The sequence below is a fragment of the Rhinolophus hipposideros genome (assembly GCF_964194185.1).
Source record: "Rhinolophus hipposideros genome assembly, chromosome: 12".
NCBI classification, from domain to species: Eukaryota; Metazoa; Chordata; class Mammalia; order Chiroptera; family Rhinolophidae; genus Rhinolophus; species Rhinolophus hipposideros.
The window spans coordinates 55,542,896-55,557,097 of NC_138058.1; the positions used below are offsets into that span (position 1 = coordinate 55,542,896).

At 38.9% G+C, this 14,202-nt stretch overlaps 1 protein-coding gene across 2 annotated transcripts in view; it reads right to left on the reverse strand.

Annotated features, from left to right (window-relative positions):
- Positions 1–14,202, reverse strand: part of TTC27 (tetratricopeptide repeat domain 27) — a 146,365-nt gene that overhangs the window by 74,217 nt on the left and 57,946 nt on the right. For both annotated transcript variants that reach the window (XM_081068552.1, XM_081068553.1), the window contains exon 10: positions 12,883–12,996. In XM_081068552.1, coding sequence (XP_080924678.1) covers positions 12,883–12,996 — 114 coding nt within the window. The remainder of the gene's footprint in view (positions 1–12,882; positions 12,997–14,202) is intronic.

A 14,202-nucleotide genomic window follows, 5' to 3' on the forward strand; every position in this document is an offset into this window, starting at 1 on the left:
TTTGGTTTCAGGACCTCTTTAAACTCTTATAAATTACTGTGGGACTCCAAAGAGCTTTCATTTCTGTGGGCTATATCCTACCAATATTTATCATATTAGAAATTAAAACTGAGAAAAATTTAAATATGTATTAATCCATTTAAAAATAATAAATATATTACATTAGCATAAATCAAATGTTTTTATGAAAAATAAGTATATATTTCTTAAAGTCTTGAAAAGATTGGCAGTGTCTTACATTTTTGCCTATCTGTTTAATGTCTGGCTTCATAGATGACAGCCGGATTCTCACATCTGCTTCTACAGTCAATCTGTTGTGATATGGTATTCGGTGAAGTTTATGAAGAAAATTTAGCTTCATACAAATATGTAGTTGGAAAAGGGAGGAGTATGTTAAGAGTTTTTTCTGTTAACTGTGGATATTATTCTTTGATACTGCATCAAAATTCAACATATGGTAGCTTCTCAGAGTTACCTGCAATGTGGAATTTGAAATCCTATCAAGGATCTTTTGTCTGTTACATTAAATACTCTGTTACAATAAAATTTACTAGTTTAAGAAGAAAAAAAAAACACTCACTGGTCCGTCTTGAATTTTGAATGGATCTTTTATCCATGCTTGATTTTTTAACATCACGCATTAGACATTTGGAAAATGCATAGATCTTCCAAATATTACATATTTCACATATTTTTTTAAATGATGTGCATTAATACCACCAACAATCCTACCAGAAAATTCTCAACCTAAAAATTGAAGTATTGGGAAGCTGTCAAGTTCATAGTGGCAGATACAAGTTTTCAAAAACTCTCATTTTTTTCTTTTAAGTTAAAAATTTTTATCACTGGTAACAAATACTATCAATTATTTTCTTTGAAGTGATGAGCTCACTTCATTCATTCTTGAGAAAATTTCTGCAAAATACCCAAGTCTGAATGCCCAAAATTTGTCAGTAGTTCTTTCAAGTAAAAATAAAAATAATGTTCGATGGGAAAAGCAGCTACTCCTGCATTTTCTTAAGACAGCCACTGTACTTTTAGCATGCTGCCCAAATATTTTGCAAGTATCTCCCATTCCATCACATAGAATATTGAAAAGGCACGTAGTCAAGACAATAAAATAATAAGTGCTGCTTTATCAGACATTCATACATAAAACTGCCTTTTTTAAAAACTGTTAACAAAAACAACAGGTCCAATGGGGGGAGGGGAGTTCACACAGTGTGAGGGATATAAAAGATAAATGTCTAAGTATTACTTTGTCTTGTGCACCTGAAACTAATAAAAAAAAAATAGGCCCAAAATGGAGTCACTTGTGCTAAGCCCACGTCACTAAACTGAGACTTAACACCTAACCTAACAGGGGTTTCGGCCTCTCCCTGGAATGTAATCTTATTAATGAGTCAATCTGGAATTTCCCCGTCAGCAGTAGCGAGGTAATCTGCCTGAGAGACCCCTCACTCTTGGCCAAGGAACGGTGACCTTGTCTGAAATCATCCATTGTTTACGAGAAACATCTTCCCCCAGCCCACACACACCCGCTCCCTCTATAAAGCCTTCCATTTTGTACAGCTCCTCACTCCTCTCTGTTGGTTAGATGTAATGCTGCTGCTCAACTCATGAATTGTTGAATAAAGCCAATTTGCTCTTTAGATGTACTCAGCTGAATTCTGTTTTTTAACACTATGAATGTGTGATGGTGGAGCTCTGAGGAACACTAGCACAGTTTGGTGCCCCTTGATTCAGGTGAAGGACCAGCAGTTTAATTCAATCACCACACAGAGAAAGGAAACAATAGCTCAGTATTGTTACATAGTGAGTTCTGACCAGTGGACATGGAAATATCTGAGGACCGCCCCCCACCAGGGCTCCACAAATCACTCTGAGAACTGCTGCCTTAGAATTAGGAGACGTACAACCTCTCGTGCCTTCCCCACACGCCACACACTTCCACCTTTCTCCCAAAACTTCTCTGTCACCTTGCTTAGTGTAGGTATAAAGAAATGCTTAGTAGCTCTTTTTTCTTTATCTTGTCTTAAAAGATGAGGAAATGAGAACCCAAGTCAGCCTGTTTACAATCTGCAAGTATCGTACGAGTGCGAAGAATAACAAATATTATTAAAACCTAACTGAATGTTTTAAATCCCTAGCACTGTGTTATCCTTTCAAAAGAAGTTAACATAGTTAAGTCTAATACTAATTGCACCCTACTTTCCTGAGTAGGTCTCAGTCAGATGCAAAGCACCTGTGTCCTTCAGCGCTCAATGTCACCTGGGCCCAGGTTCTGCAGCCCCCGGGAACACTCCCCTCTGAGGTGCCTTGTGGCCCTCAGTCCCCTGTTAAACTACAGCATTGGCTTCTGACCCTGTAAATGCCCTTTCGGCCTCTGTTCTGTATGTACTTGGGCAGAACACCAAAAAACACTGGGAGCTACTGAAGATCAACAGCCTACCTCTGCCCGGGCCAATCTTTTCCCAGAGCGGCCACAATCACCACCACACCCACCGGGACCCCAAGTCTCTGAAGGCTGAAGAGCTGTATTTTAATAAGCACCTTGGACGTGGTTCATATGTTTGGGAAATGCTGCATCCGGCTGTTACAGGGTTGCCTAGGATGCTCTCCCAGGGAAAACTGATGTGTCAATTTGCTCAGCATAATCTGACTCTGTCCAAAGAATTTAAGTGTGTCCCTGAATGGAATCTGACTGAAGTTATCGTTTAGGGCCTTTGGAAGAGTGCGTTGAGTGCTTTACTCCATCCCATTAGTAAACTCATTGGCTATTACATTTTTTGTTGTTTTTTTTTTTTCACTTTTCTGAACTATAACTTTCTAGGTTTTTGGGTTTTTTTTTACTATCAATAATAAAGTTTGTGTTGTATAATATGTCACCTGTCCCACTCTTTTACCCCATTTATCTATGAATTAAACATTGCCTATTTTTCACTAATCTATTATCATGAAACTCACATCCTGGATCCAGCCTATCAACATCCCTCCGGGCAGCCCCCTTTCTTGGCTCCTTAAAGGAAGCCAATTTCACTCTACGTGTTCCTTTCCCACATAGTACTGTATCCTGATACTATGTGCATTCCATTGCTCCCCCCACCCCCATTCACCGAAATCGAAAGCCTTGAGACGCTGAGTTCTGCAACCCAAGCCTTTCTCACAAAAGCCTCTATTCACTTCTTCCTGCCTGTGCTCATTCAACCCCTTTTCTCCAGATGAAGCCAAGTCTTACACTGATATCTTCTGCATTTTTTAAGCAAGTTTTCATAGCTTCCTTGAAACAGTATAGCATGGTGAATAAAAGCATGGACTTCAAAATCCAAGGTAGAACTGGTCTGAATTCTAGCCCAGCTATAAGGCCTTGGGTAAGTCAGCTGAGTTTTCTGTCCAGTTTCTTCATCAGTAAAAATATAGATAATGACTACTTACTAGGATTAGTTAGCACCTGGCATACGAGTATTCAGGAAACGGTAGTACCTATACGTAGTTCTGAATAAACAGTAGTAACTGTAATTATGCTGACAAATAAAAGCACAGTTAAGGTCACATGAGCAAATCCTAGTATACTTTTCAATACTCTCAAATGCTGCACAAGGTTATCAACGCAGGTGAAGTACAGAGCTGGAATGGAAGGCACCTTTTCATAGCTTGGATCTCTGAACAGCTCAATGGCATGACTCAGCATACTATGAAGCATTATAATTATCCCAGTGTTTTCAGGTTTTCTATGTAGTGATGACTGCTTTAGTGAGTTATGAAGGATTGGGCAGTTTTCGTTTTTTCATACCTAAACTTCCCCTCCTGTAATGTGAGGATAACAACAGGCAACATTTATTGAAGGTTTACGATGTGTCCGGAACTATTCCAAGCGTTTCACACATATTAATTCATTGAAGCCCTCATCGTCTGTATGAGGTGGACACTCCTGCTGTCTCCATTCTGCAGACAAGGGAAGCGAAGCACAAGAGGCTTAACCATGACCATAGTACACGATCTCTCTTTCTCTTGGTTTGAGAGGTCTGTGGACAACAGAATCTGGTGTTTTTCTGACAACAGACATTCCGATACTGAAGCAGACAGAGAAAAGCAGAGACATGAGAATAAGGGTAAGAAAAGAGAAAGATGATCTCTTTGAGCCCCTGAATCCAGCTCTCTCTAAGACTGGAATACCCCTAGACTTCCTAGTTATAATAACCAATAAATGTCCTTTTTTAGAGCCAGTTTGAGTTGGGCTTCTGTTCCTTATAACTAAAAGATTCTTTACTGAGACATGTTCTTAAATTTTATTGAAGTAGCAGTATAGAGTCTTGAAAAGCTCTGAACTTCAATCTGTCCATTATATGCACCTTATATTTAGGACAATAATATTTAAAGTAAGTTTAAAAATCAAATGCAGTTTCTCAAATTTTGAAGCCATACCCATTCGTTAAGTAAGCCAAATATAGCCAAGGGCAGCTTGAATTAAGTTACTACCTCGCGTACTCTACTCCACTTCCTGGCCCTTCTTCAGTAGCTTCATAGTGGCAGCAGTATATTCTCACACATGCAGTCACACATCAAGGTCAATACCAAGCCTGCTAAGTCTAATGCATGTGAATTTCCTTCTATGAAGAAGTCATGTGAAAATATAATAGAGCACATGCATATTCTGAGGCACTAAAACATGGGAGAGAAGTCTTTAATGTAGAACAAATCAGTTTGTAACGTGGAGGAAAAGCTTTGTTTCCCTGTATGTTGAGAAATACAGAGTGAAAATATTTCCAGTTAATTCATGAACTCCAGTCTCTTATCACTACTAATGACCTCCAAGGGTCGTGATTTATGCACGCCATTCATTATTTTTTAGGAAACCCTGTAAGGGAAATAAAATCTGACATTTCTTTATCTCTTCCCCCACCCTTGAAAAAATACAACCAATCCAACTGTGAATGACTACCCCGGGGAACCCTGCATAATTAACCTCCGTGTGGCCACGGTGACTGTTCTGTTCCTGTTGGCTTTGGCACTGGGGCTGAAGATTTGGACTGGAATGATATCAAAAGGGCCTGTATCTACAGCTCTCAGATTCCTAAAGTGCCGGAAGAAAATATAATCTTTAAGTTAGCCATTAGGCTGGTGCAAAAGTAATTGCAGTTTAAAAGATTTTTTAAAAATTGCAAAATTCATTTTTTTTTTTCAAATTCACCATTCAGCACATGTTCATTGAGTGCCTAGTCTGAGAACACAAAAATAAGTAAAATATAGAACCTGACCCCTCAGGAAGTTCACATTCTAGCTGTGAAGACAGAAAGGTTTGCAAATAAAACATAATGTAATTTAATAAATGCTAAAATACAGCTATCACACATATAGGGTCAGTTGACTTTTCAACAAAGGGACCAACCGGTCAGTGGTGAGGAGCAAAGTTAGGTACTTTACAACAGTCTGCATGAGAAATGATGAAGAACCTAAAGTAGCATAACTCATGTATTAGCTTTGGGATAAAATTGAACTTCAGAAAGTCTTCACTCATAAAACTTAGAAAGAAGATAATACAAGTGAGCCGCCTAGGTCTGCTGAGGTTAACTTTCCCTCATGATCAATACAAGGCTGGGGGTTCGGGGGTGGCAGGCGGGCATAAACTGCCCCTCACCCCTCTGAGAGTGCGAAGGGGAGCTTCTGGCACTGGCACAGCACGGGATGGCATCCTCTCCAGCTGGACACCTTCCGGGGAAACGGTGAGGCACTGGGCAGCCCTTACCTGCATCTGAGAACATGCTGTGCTGCCTCCAGTTTAGTGTAGCTAGATCCTGAGTCCTACAGTTGTGCCATTAGCTTCTTTCTTGCAGTCATGTCCCCATCCCTTTGAGATGACCACAGTCTTACATAATTACTCTGAAGTTGAGATGGTCCTTATAACTCTCTGCCCCAAAGTACTGTACTCCTGCCAAGTGTTCACATGCAGAGGGCAAGTCTGATGTGGTGCCTTGACCTGAGGTCTGGCTCTGGTTTAAAGGCATAAAAGGAGGCCCTGTGTTAATACATTTCATGTAAAGTTAATGTAACTTTTGCATATAATCAATCTCTGTATCCATTATCTGCACGGTTGGATCTGACCCTGCTATTCCATCCTTTAAACATTTTGACATTTTTCATGCCTTTGCTAAACACTCAAACCTTTTCAATTTTTTGCAGTCTCCCTGAGCTCAATGATATAATACCTCACAAATTGTTTAGTTCCCTGTTCTATACATACCTCATCTGTTGGGTTGTCACTCTGGTAATTCAGAGTGTGCAAAGAAATTAAATAAGCTATTGCTATATGAAACAAGAAAAGTCCATCAGGAAAAGAATAATCAGAAATATACAGACTTCCTAGAAATTAAAAATAATTATCAAAATAAAATATTCCATGGGGAGACTGAATAAATATTAGGAATTGGGTTAATAATCAAAGCTAATGCTATAGAAGAAAATGTTCAAGAAATCTCCCATAACATCAAGCAAAAAGACTAAGAGACAGAAAGTGTGAGAAAAAAAGTTAAGAGTCATGCAGGATAGATCCAGGAAGTTTCACATAAGACTACAAAAATTCCAGTTGCAGACTGAGTTAGAGAAAAGAAGCTTAAAAGAAATGAAGGAGAAGTATAATTAAAGAAATAATAGAAGAAAATACCCCTGACCTAGAGAGACATGATTGTTCACATTTAAAGAACCCAGCAAGTACTCCATAACAATAGTTATGACAACTAACATTTATTGAGCACTTATTGAGCACCTGAGGAATATTAAGTTCTAATTATTAAGTCATATAATTCTCATAATAATTATGTTTATCCCATTATACACATGAGAAAACTGAGACAGAGAGGTTAGGTACCTTGTCTGAGTTACAGGCAGCTGTTATACAGTCGAGCTAGAATCTGAAACCAGGTAGCATGACTCCAGAACCCATGCTCACGTTTAGATATATCCAGAATTCTAAGAATGGAAAGAAAATTCTAAAAATTTCAAAAAGAGGAAAAAAAGAAATGCGGCTTAAAATGGAAGAAAATCAAGCTGCCATACTTACCAACAAACCAGGATTCCAGAAGACATTAAAGAAATAACCTCATTTAAAGTCCTAAGGAAAGATGATTTTGAAACAAGAATTCTATACTCAAACAACCAAATCAAAAATTATGATGGATTCTAATTCAGAATGTGCAAATACTTTCACAGAGACTCAAGTTTTACCATCCATGTCCTTCATACGAAAAAGTTGCATGAAAAGGTACTACAGAAAGACAATAAGGAAAGCAGAAATAACACCTGAGATAAAAGAAATAGGGGTAGATGACTATGATCTAGAATGAATAAAAAAAGAAAAAAAATGGAGAATCCCCTGAACTTTGATTCCTGTGATAGCCTTTTTCAAACAGCAAAAGTTTAGAGACAAAGCATTAGATTTTCTCTTTGGAGAAATGTCTATTCAGGTCTTCTACCCATATTTTTTTGGTGTTAAATCGTATGAGTTCCTTATATATTTTGGATATTAATGCTTTATTGAAAGTAACATTGGTGAATATCTTCTCCCACTCAGTAGGTTGCCTGTTGGTTTTGTTGATGGGTATTTATCCAAAGAAATCCAAAACACTTATTTGAAAAGATACATGCATCTCTATATTCACTGAAGTGTAATTTACAATAGCAAATATGTGGAAGCAACCTAAGTTTTCCTCAAGAAACAATCAGGTAAAGAAGATGTGGTACATATATACAATGGAATATTATTCAGCCATAAAAAACGAAATCTTACCACTTGTGACAATATGGATGGACCAAGAAGGTATTATGCTAAGTGAAATAAATCAGACATAGAAAGACAAATACCATATGATCTCACTTATGTGTGAGATCTAAAAAAAAAATGAAATAAATGAACAAACAAAACAAAAACAGACTCACAGACACTGAGAACAAAGAGATGGTTGCCAGATGGGAGGGGGTTGAGCGGCTGGGTGAAAAAGGTAAAGGGATTAAGAAGTACAAATCGACAGTTACAAAACAGTCATGGAATGTAAAAAACAGCATTGGGAATATAGTCAATAATAATGTAATACCTATGTATGGTGCCAAGCAGGTACTAGACTTATCAGGGGGATCACTTTTTAAGTTATATAAATGTCTAATTACTACGCTGTACACCTGAAACTAACATAATATTGTCAACTGTAATTATAAGATTAGCAAGATTATTCTAATAGTAAACAAAATAATCTCACATTAACCCTGAGCTGAGTTTATCAAAAACTAGGTTAAAGTTAATATGACAGGGGGCCGGCCCGGTGGCTCAGGCGGTTGGAGCTCCGTGCTCCTAACTCCGAAGGCTGGCGGTTCGATTCCCACATGGGCCAGTGGGCTCTCAACCACAAGGTTGCCGGTTCAATTCCCGCAAGGGATGGTGGGCTGTGACCCCTGCAACTAGCAACTGGCAACTGGACCTGGACCTGAGCTGCGCCCTCCACAACTAAGACTGAAAGGACAACAACTTAAAGCTGAACGGCACCCTCCACAACTAAGATTGAAAGGACAACAACTTGACTTGGAAAAAAAAAAAAATCCTGGAAGTACACACTGTTCCCCAATCAAGTCCTGTTCCCCTTCCTCATTAAAAAAAAAAAAAAAAAAAAGTTAATATGACAGAAGACAATGATGATATTTGATTTGCACATTTTTTTTTGGTTTGGACATAAATAACATGACTCCTTTGAATGTTTGTGGTTTCAATTAATTTGCTTCATATTTGGGTTATATGTATAATACATTGCTTTCACCATACTAAAGGAAAGAAGAAAAAGATGTGATCTTATGATAAAATGTTATCATATGGATCTGGATCAGAGAGGAAGCGGGAAGCTGAATGACAGTAGAGAATACAACAAATTTATACTCCACTGGTAAATAGCAGGGTAGAAATAAATATTAGAAAACATAATCTCATTTTAATTCAAGCTGCTTCTGAATCATAACCATTAAAATAAGCCATGTTTCCATAAACATTAATTTCTTCATCATCACCACCATCATCGTAGCTCTAAACATGCAAGAATTAAAGAACTACAGCCTAGAATAATTTCCATAAGATAGGGTATTATTAATGGACTGTCCTCAACTTGAATTCCTTTTTCCTCTGTGGGTCTTATAACATTGATTTATTTACCTTTAGGAGTGATGCACTGTTTTCTTTTTCAGTTTGGCGTGTCTCACTTAGAAATCCCTTCCAAATCGGCCATCTTTTGGAACTGTCACTGGATCCTTCCCTGTAACCGCCTGTCACTGTGTAAGTTATAGTCCAGACTCTGTCATTATCTATCCGGGGAAATTGGGGCACGCCACCTGACCTCATCGTACTTGCATTTCCTGAACTTGTAATAGGACAGGATTAAGCTTTTCCCTAAGAGGTCCTTCTAGCTTATTTTTCTTTCTGCTTTAACGGTTTATCATTTCACCACTTAATATAGCAGAGGAAGGGAAAAGAATTTTACAGAAACAAAAATGGAAAAAATTTTAAAACATTGTTTTATATATACATGTATTCTAAATCATTTTTCTCTTATTCTTCAGGGATGCAGTAACTTCAACACACACAATAATATCAAACTGAATCAGAGGAATTGGCAAAAGTTCAGATTATGAGGTAAATGGCTGAACAAGGGATCAAAAATTAGACAAATTTTACATTCATCTTGTCACATGATCTAGCTAATTTCCAAAATTTCTGGGTTGGGGAGTGAAAAGATTTTCCTTGTGGTACCTCCCTGTAGAAGCAGAAATAACAAGTCCCTCATTCTGTTCTATAGGTAGAGAGGTGTACAGCTCCCTTCATAATGCAGCATTTGAATGGCAAGATAAGGAGACTCCAGATATACTAAGGCCAAGACAGGGGCAAAATGCTAGAGCACAGTGATTTGGTTCTTTCTTTAAATCCATTTTCCCCAGACAAAGCACCTCCTTGTTATTTGGTATCAAAAACCATAATCTGCACAATTCCGAGAATGACGCAGGTTTCGAATTAGAAAGGTATACTATACATTTGTACGCAAATTTACTTCTATACTTTCTTAGTTTAATTGCTGCTACAAAAGAAAAATGAATGTGTGAACTTGGTTATTTTATATGTCACAGTTAATGGAATAGATGATACAAGGCAAATCATTTTTAGGTCAAAATGTCTTTCATTAATAAATCAATGTATTCTTGTGCTCTTTGTATTCAAAAGGACAGAACTTTAAAAAGACATTTATACTATTCCCCAAACTGAAAAAAAAGTATTATTTATAGTTTCCTTGAACAAGAAATTACTCACTTATTTTAATAAAATATGCATAGTTGGTCATTTTAACACTTTGGTCATTTCAACATTTTGTTGTTTTATTGTGAAGTGAATTTTTAATAAGTAAAATTCAACATAATAGGGGAAGTTATCATGAATAACTTGAGAAGTTGATCATGAAACTACATCTTCCCCTTCTTTATACTGGATCCAGCTGCAGGAGTGGGGTCAGCGGTTGCCTCAGGTTGACAGACCTCATGGTCATCCTCAGCTACAGAGAGCAGCTGGCCTGAGATGACACCCCTATATCCTACTGCCACCCCTCTTCTCCTCTGGTAACCACCCTTCTGTTGTCCGTGCCTCTGGCTTTGCTTGTTTGTTTTGTTCATTTGCTGCTTTCAGTTTTATATCCCATATAATGAGTGAAATCATTAGGGTTCTTGTCCTTTTCTGTCTCACTTACTTCACTTAGCATGATAATCTCAAGGGCCATCTACGCTGTGGCAAATGGCAGTATTTCATCTTTTCTTATGGATGAGTAATATTCCATTGTATATATGTATCTTCTTTATCCAATCACCCATTGCAGGACACTTTGGTTGTTTCCATGTCTTGGCCACCCTGTATAATGCTGTAATGAACATAGGGATACACATATCTTTACAAATAAATGTTTTCAAATTTTTCAGGTAGATATGATATGGGCCAAACGAGTTTCTTAGCTCCCTAGTTCATGATCTTGATCACCTTTCAAATCAGCTTTTTAATCTTACACAGAAGATTATTCCTACCCTGAGTCATAGGAACTCCCCAGCTCCCTGCTCGAGACCATCCCAGGCCCAGCTCCTGGGCAAACACTGCCACCTGAATGACTGGATTAACCAGAAGGAAAAGACCACAGGCTCCACACAGCCAAACAGAATTTCCATCACACAACCACCTTGTGTAGATGGCTTTGGATCCTGCTTCTTGAGCTAACACTTTTAACTCTGTTTAACCAAAATCTATTTTTCTTTTACGGGCCTTGGGGATACAGATGCTACCCCAGCAAGATTGCCAGTCCCAACCAAAGAAGCCAACATGACCTTCCAAGCAGATCTCAGTCTTCCAGGCAGATCTTAAGACCCCTTCCTCTCATCTGAGATCAGACAGGGCGACAGTTCTGTGAATCCCCCAATAAGCAGGACAGCTCTACCCCCCTGCCCAGCAGGAAGCAGATCCAGAAGAAAAGACTTTCTGTCCCTCAACTTCCCATAGAGATTTTATGGGGGTCACATCTCTCAAGGGGAAAACAAGGCAGGCAGAGATAGGCATCGGGTCTCTGCATTACTGCACAACCCACAGAACGCAACTGCCCAAGAGACCTCCACTCTCCGCCCAAAACTTCCCCTTTTCACTGTAATTATCTACCCCTATGAAGAAACAAATGGGTACAAAATACCCAACTAGATTAAACTGGTCACTCACACCAGTAAAGGCCAAAACGACCTTCATTTCACCTGGGCCACATTATCCATCATTGTAATATCACGCATATGCCTGGAGGTTCATTAATATCATTATAACAGACTGAATTCTGGGAAGGAACAAGCGTAGTTTAAAAAGATGAGGTAATAGCCCCTTGTCAATCACAGGTGTCAATCAAGTGGTCCCATGCCCGGAAAGAAACAGCCCATTCTAGAGAAAAAGGGATGAAAACTCCAAGTCCTCACCAGTCAGTGCCTCTTGAGCCTCACCTTTGCTCAGGGCCCACTCCACACACTTTGGGATGTACTTCCTCTTCTAATAATGCCACCTTGAGCCCTTTGAGCATTTGAGCCTTTTGAGCCCATCCTTTTACTCGGCTGGCTCCAAACTCTTTGGAGTGTACTTTTGCTTCTAATAATGAGCCCTTAAGCCATTGTCTACCGTTAGGGTCCGCTCCTATTTCTTTGGAGTGTACTATCTCTTCTAATAAACTACTCTTTCACTACTTTATTTCTGTGTCTCGTTCAATTCTTTGCTTGAGACGCCAAGAACCTGGACACCGCACCGAGAAGGGCCCACTCTCCGGTAACAGATATGCAGAAGAGGGATTGCTGAGTAATACAGTAATTCTAGTTTTAACTTTTTGCGGAAACTCCATACTGTTTTCCATAGCAGCTGTACCAATTTACATCCACCCCAGTAGAGTTTGAGGGTTCCTTTTTCTCCACAACCTCTCCAACCCTTACAATTTCTCGTCTTATTGATAACTAACTCCAGTGTCAGAGTTGATTTACACTGTAGGACACCCAGCTGATGCACAAAGGGAAGTGAAAAATTCCTTGGTGCGGAAGACCCACACATTTGGTATCAGAAGTGTTATGATGAAAGGAACAGTCTTCCTTTAGAGAGGTTTAATACCGTGGTCCCGGAGCTACTAAGTAGCGCTGGGCTTTGAAGCCAAGCAATCCAATTTTAAAACCTACACTCTAAATAATAACAAAGTGTTTAAGTAAAATGCAAACCATCTCATCCTTCTAGATTCATAACATACATGCACGCTATTGACAGCAATAAAGAGTTGGAAGAAAAACAAAAATTGCCACATGAATTCCTACCTGTGTCTGCCTCATCGCCCGTTCCACTCGGCGTGTGCTTCCTCTCTCGAGTTTTGTCCGGAGGATCAAGGCTGATGTCTGAATGGCCCAGTACTTTGCTTGTGAAAGCAAACACTGATGGAAGAGAAAATAAAATGAAATAAAAACCACATAAAGAAGGGATAAGCTGGGTGATCCCACTATAAATAGAACAAAACTAATTCTTCCAAAAATATCAGGATACAGCTGAAGGCAGATTGGAAAATCTCAGTGAAAAATAATAAAACATGTGCTTTCAAATATTCTTATGAAAACTGTGGTCATTACTTAACCTAGTTGATTGATTCTACTGAATAAGTCACTTAAAGAATGAATCAGAATCTTTCCAGTTAATCAAAACAGTAAGCAGACTATATCGCACCATAGACTAATAAATTTTTTTGTCTCACAGATTACAACATATGTGACAAAATAAACCACAGAAAAATAAATGCCATTTTTCTCAAATTTGAAATAAGTCTTTTAAAACTACCCAAATTCACAAATGAAAACAATTAGAAATCGGGTGCCCTTTCACTTAAAAAAAAACTTAATTCACAGACACAAATGCAATTTAAACTTTAAGTACACAAAATGCTCCCAAAATGAAGTATTTGTTCACTTAAAAGTTAAAGGCATAAGATCTTTTTTTCTATTTGTATTACTATTTTAAAATGCATGCAAACGCTTTCTGGCCTTGGTTAGGGTAAGGAATCTCCAATTTTAGTTAAATTGCTTTCCTAGAGAGGGCATCTTGAATAACCTAATGCCAGAGAAAAGTGACTGCCATCAGTTCAGAGAATGTACTAGAAACCACTGAGCATCTGTAACCTCATGACAACACTGAGGACAGAGCTCTGTGGGACAATGGGGGAAGTCTCCAAGTCAGGCAGAGCTTGGTTAGAATCCCAGGTGTGACCCTGGGACCTAACTAACCTCCCGGGGTCTCTTTCCTCCTCCGTAAACAGCCATTCCCTTGTCTCACAGAGTTGTGAGGACGAAGGCAGTGTGAACAGGTGAGGCTTCACAAAGCCTCCCAGATGCCCACACAAAGCACACGTGGCCCCCTCTCCTGTACTGCTTTCTCTCACCCTTAACGGAAAATCACCTTCCAGAGTGGGATGGCACTAACCTCTGATGGGGTTCAGGACACACAACTCCCAAAATACGGTACCTTGGCATATGGAATGTTTTAAACTGAAGGAGTTTGAGAAAGCAGATGCAGAAGATTACTCTGATCCCTCCCTGCCCCCTGCCTCCTCCCCTGAAACAGGTCATAAAACCCGCCTGTGAGAGGTGCCC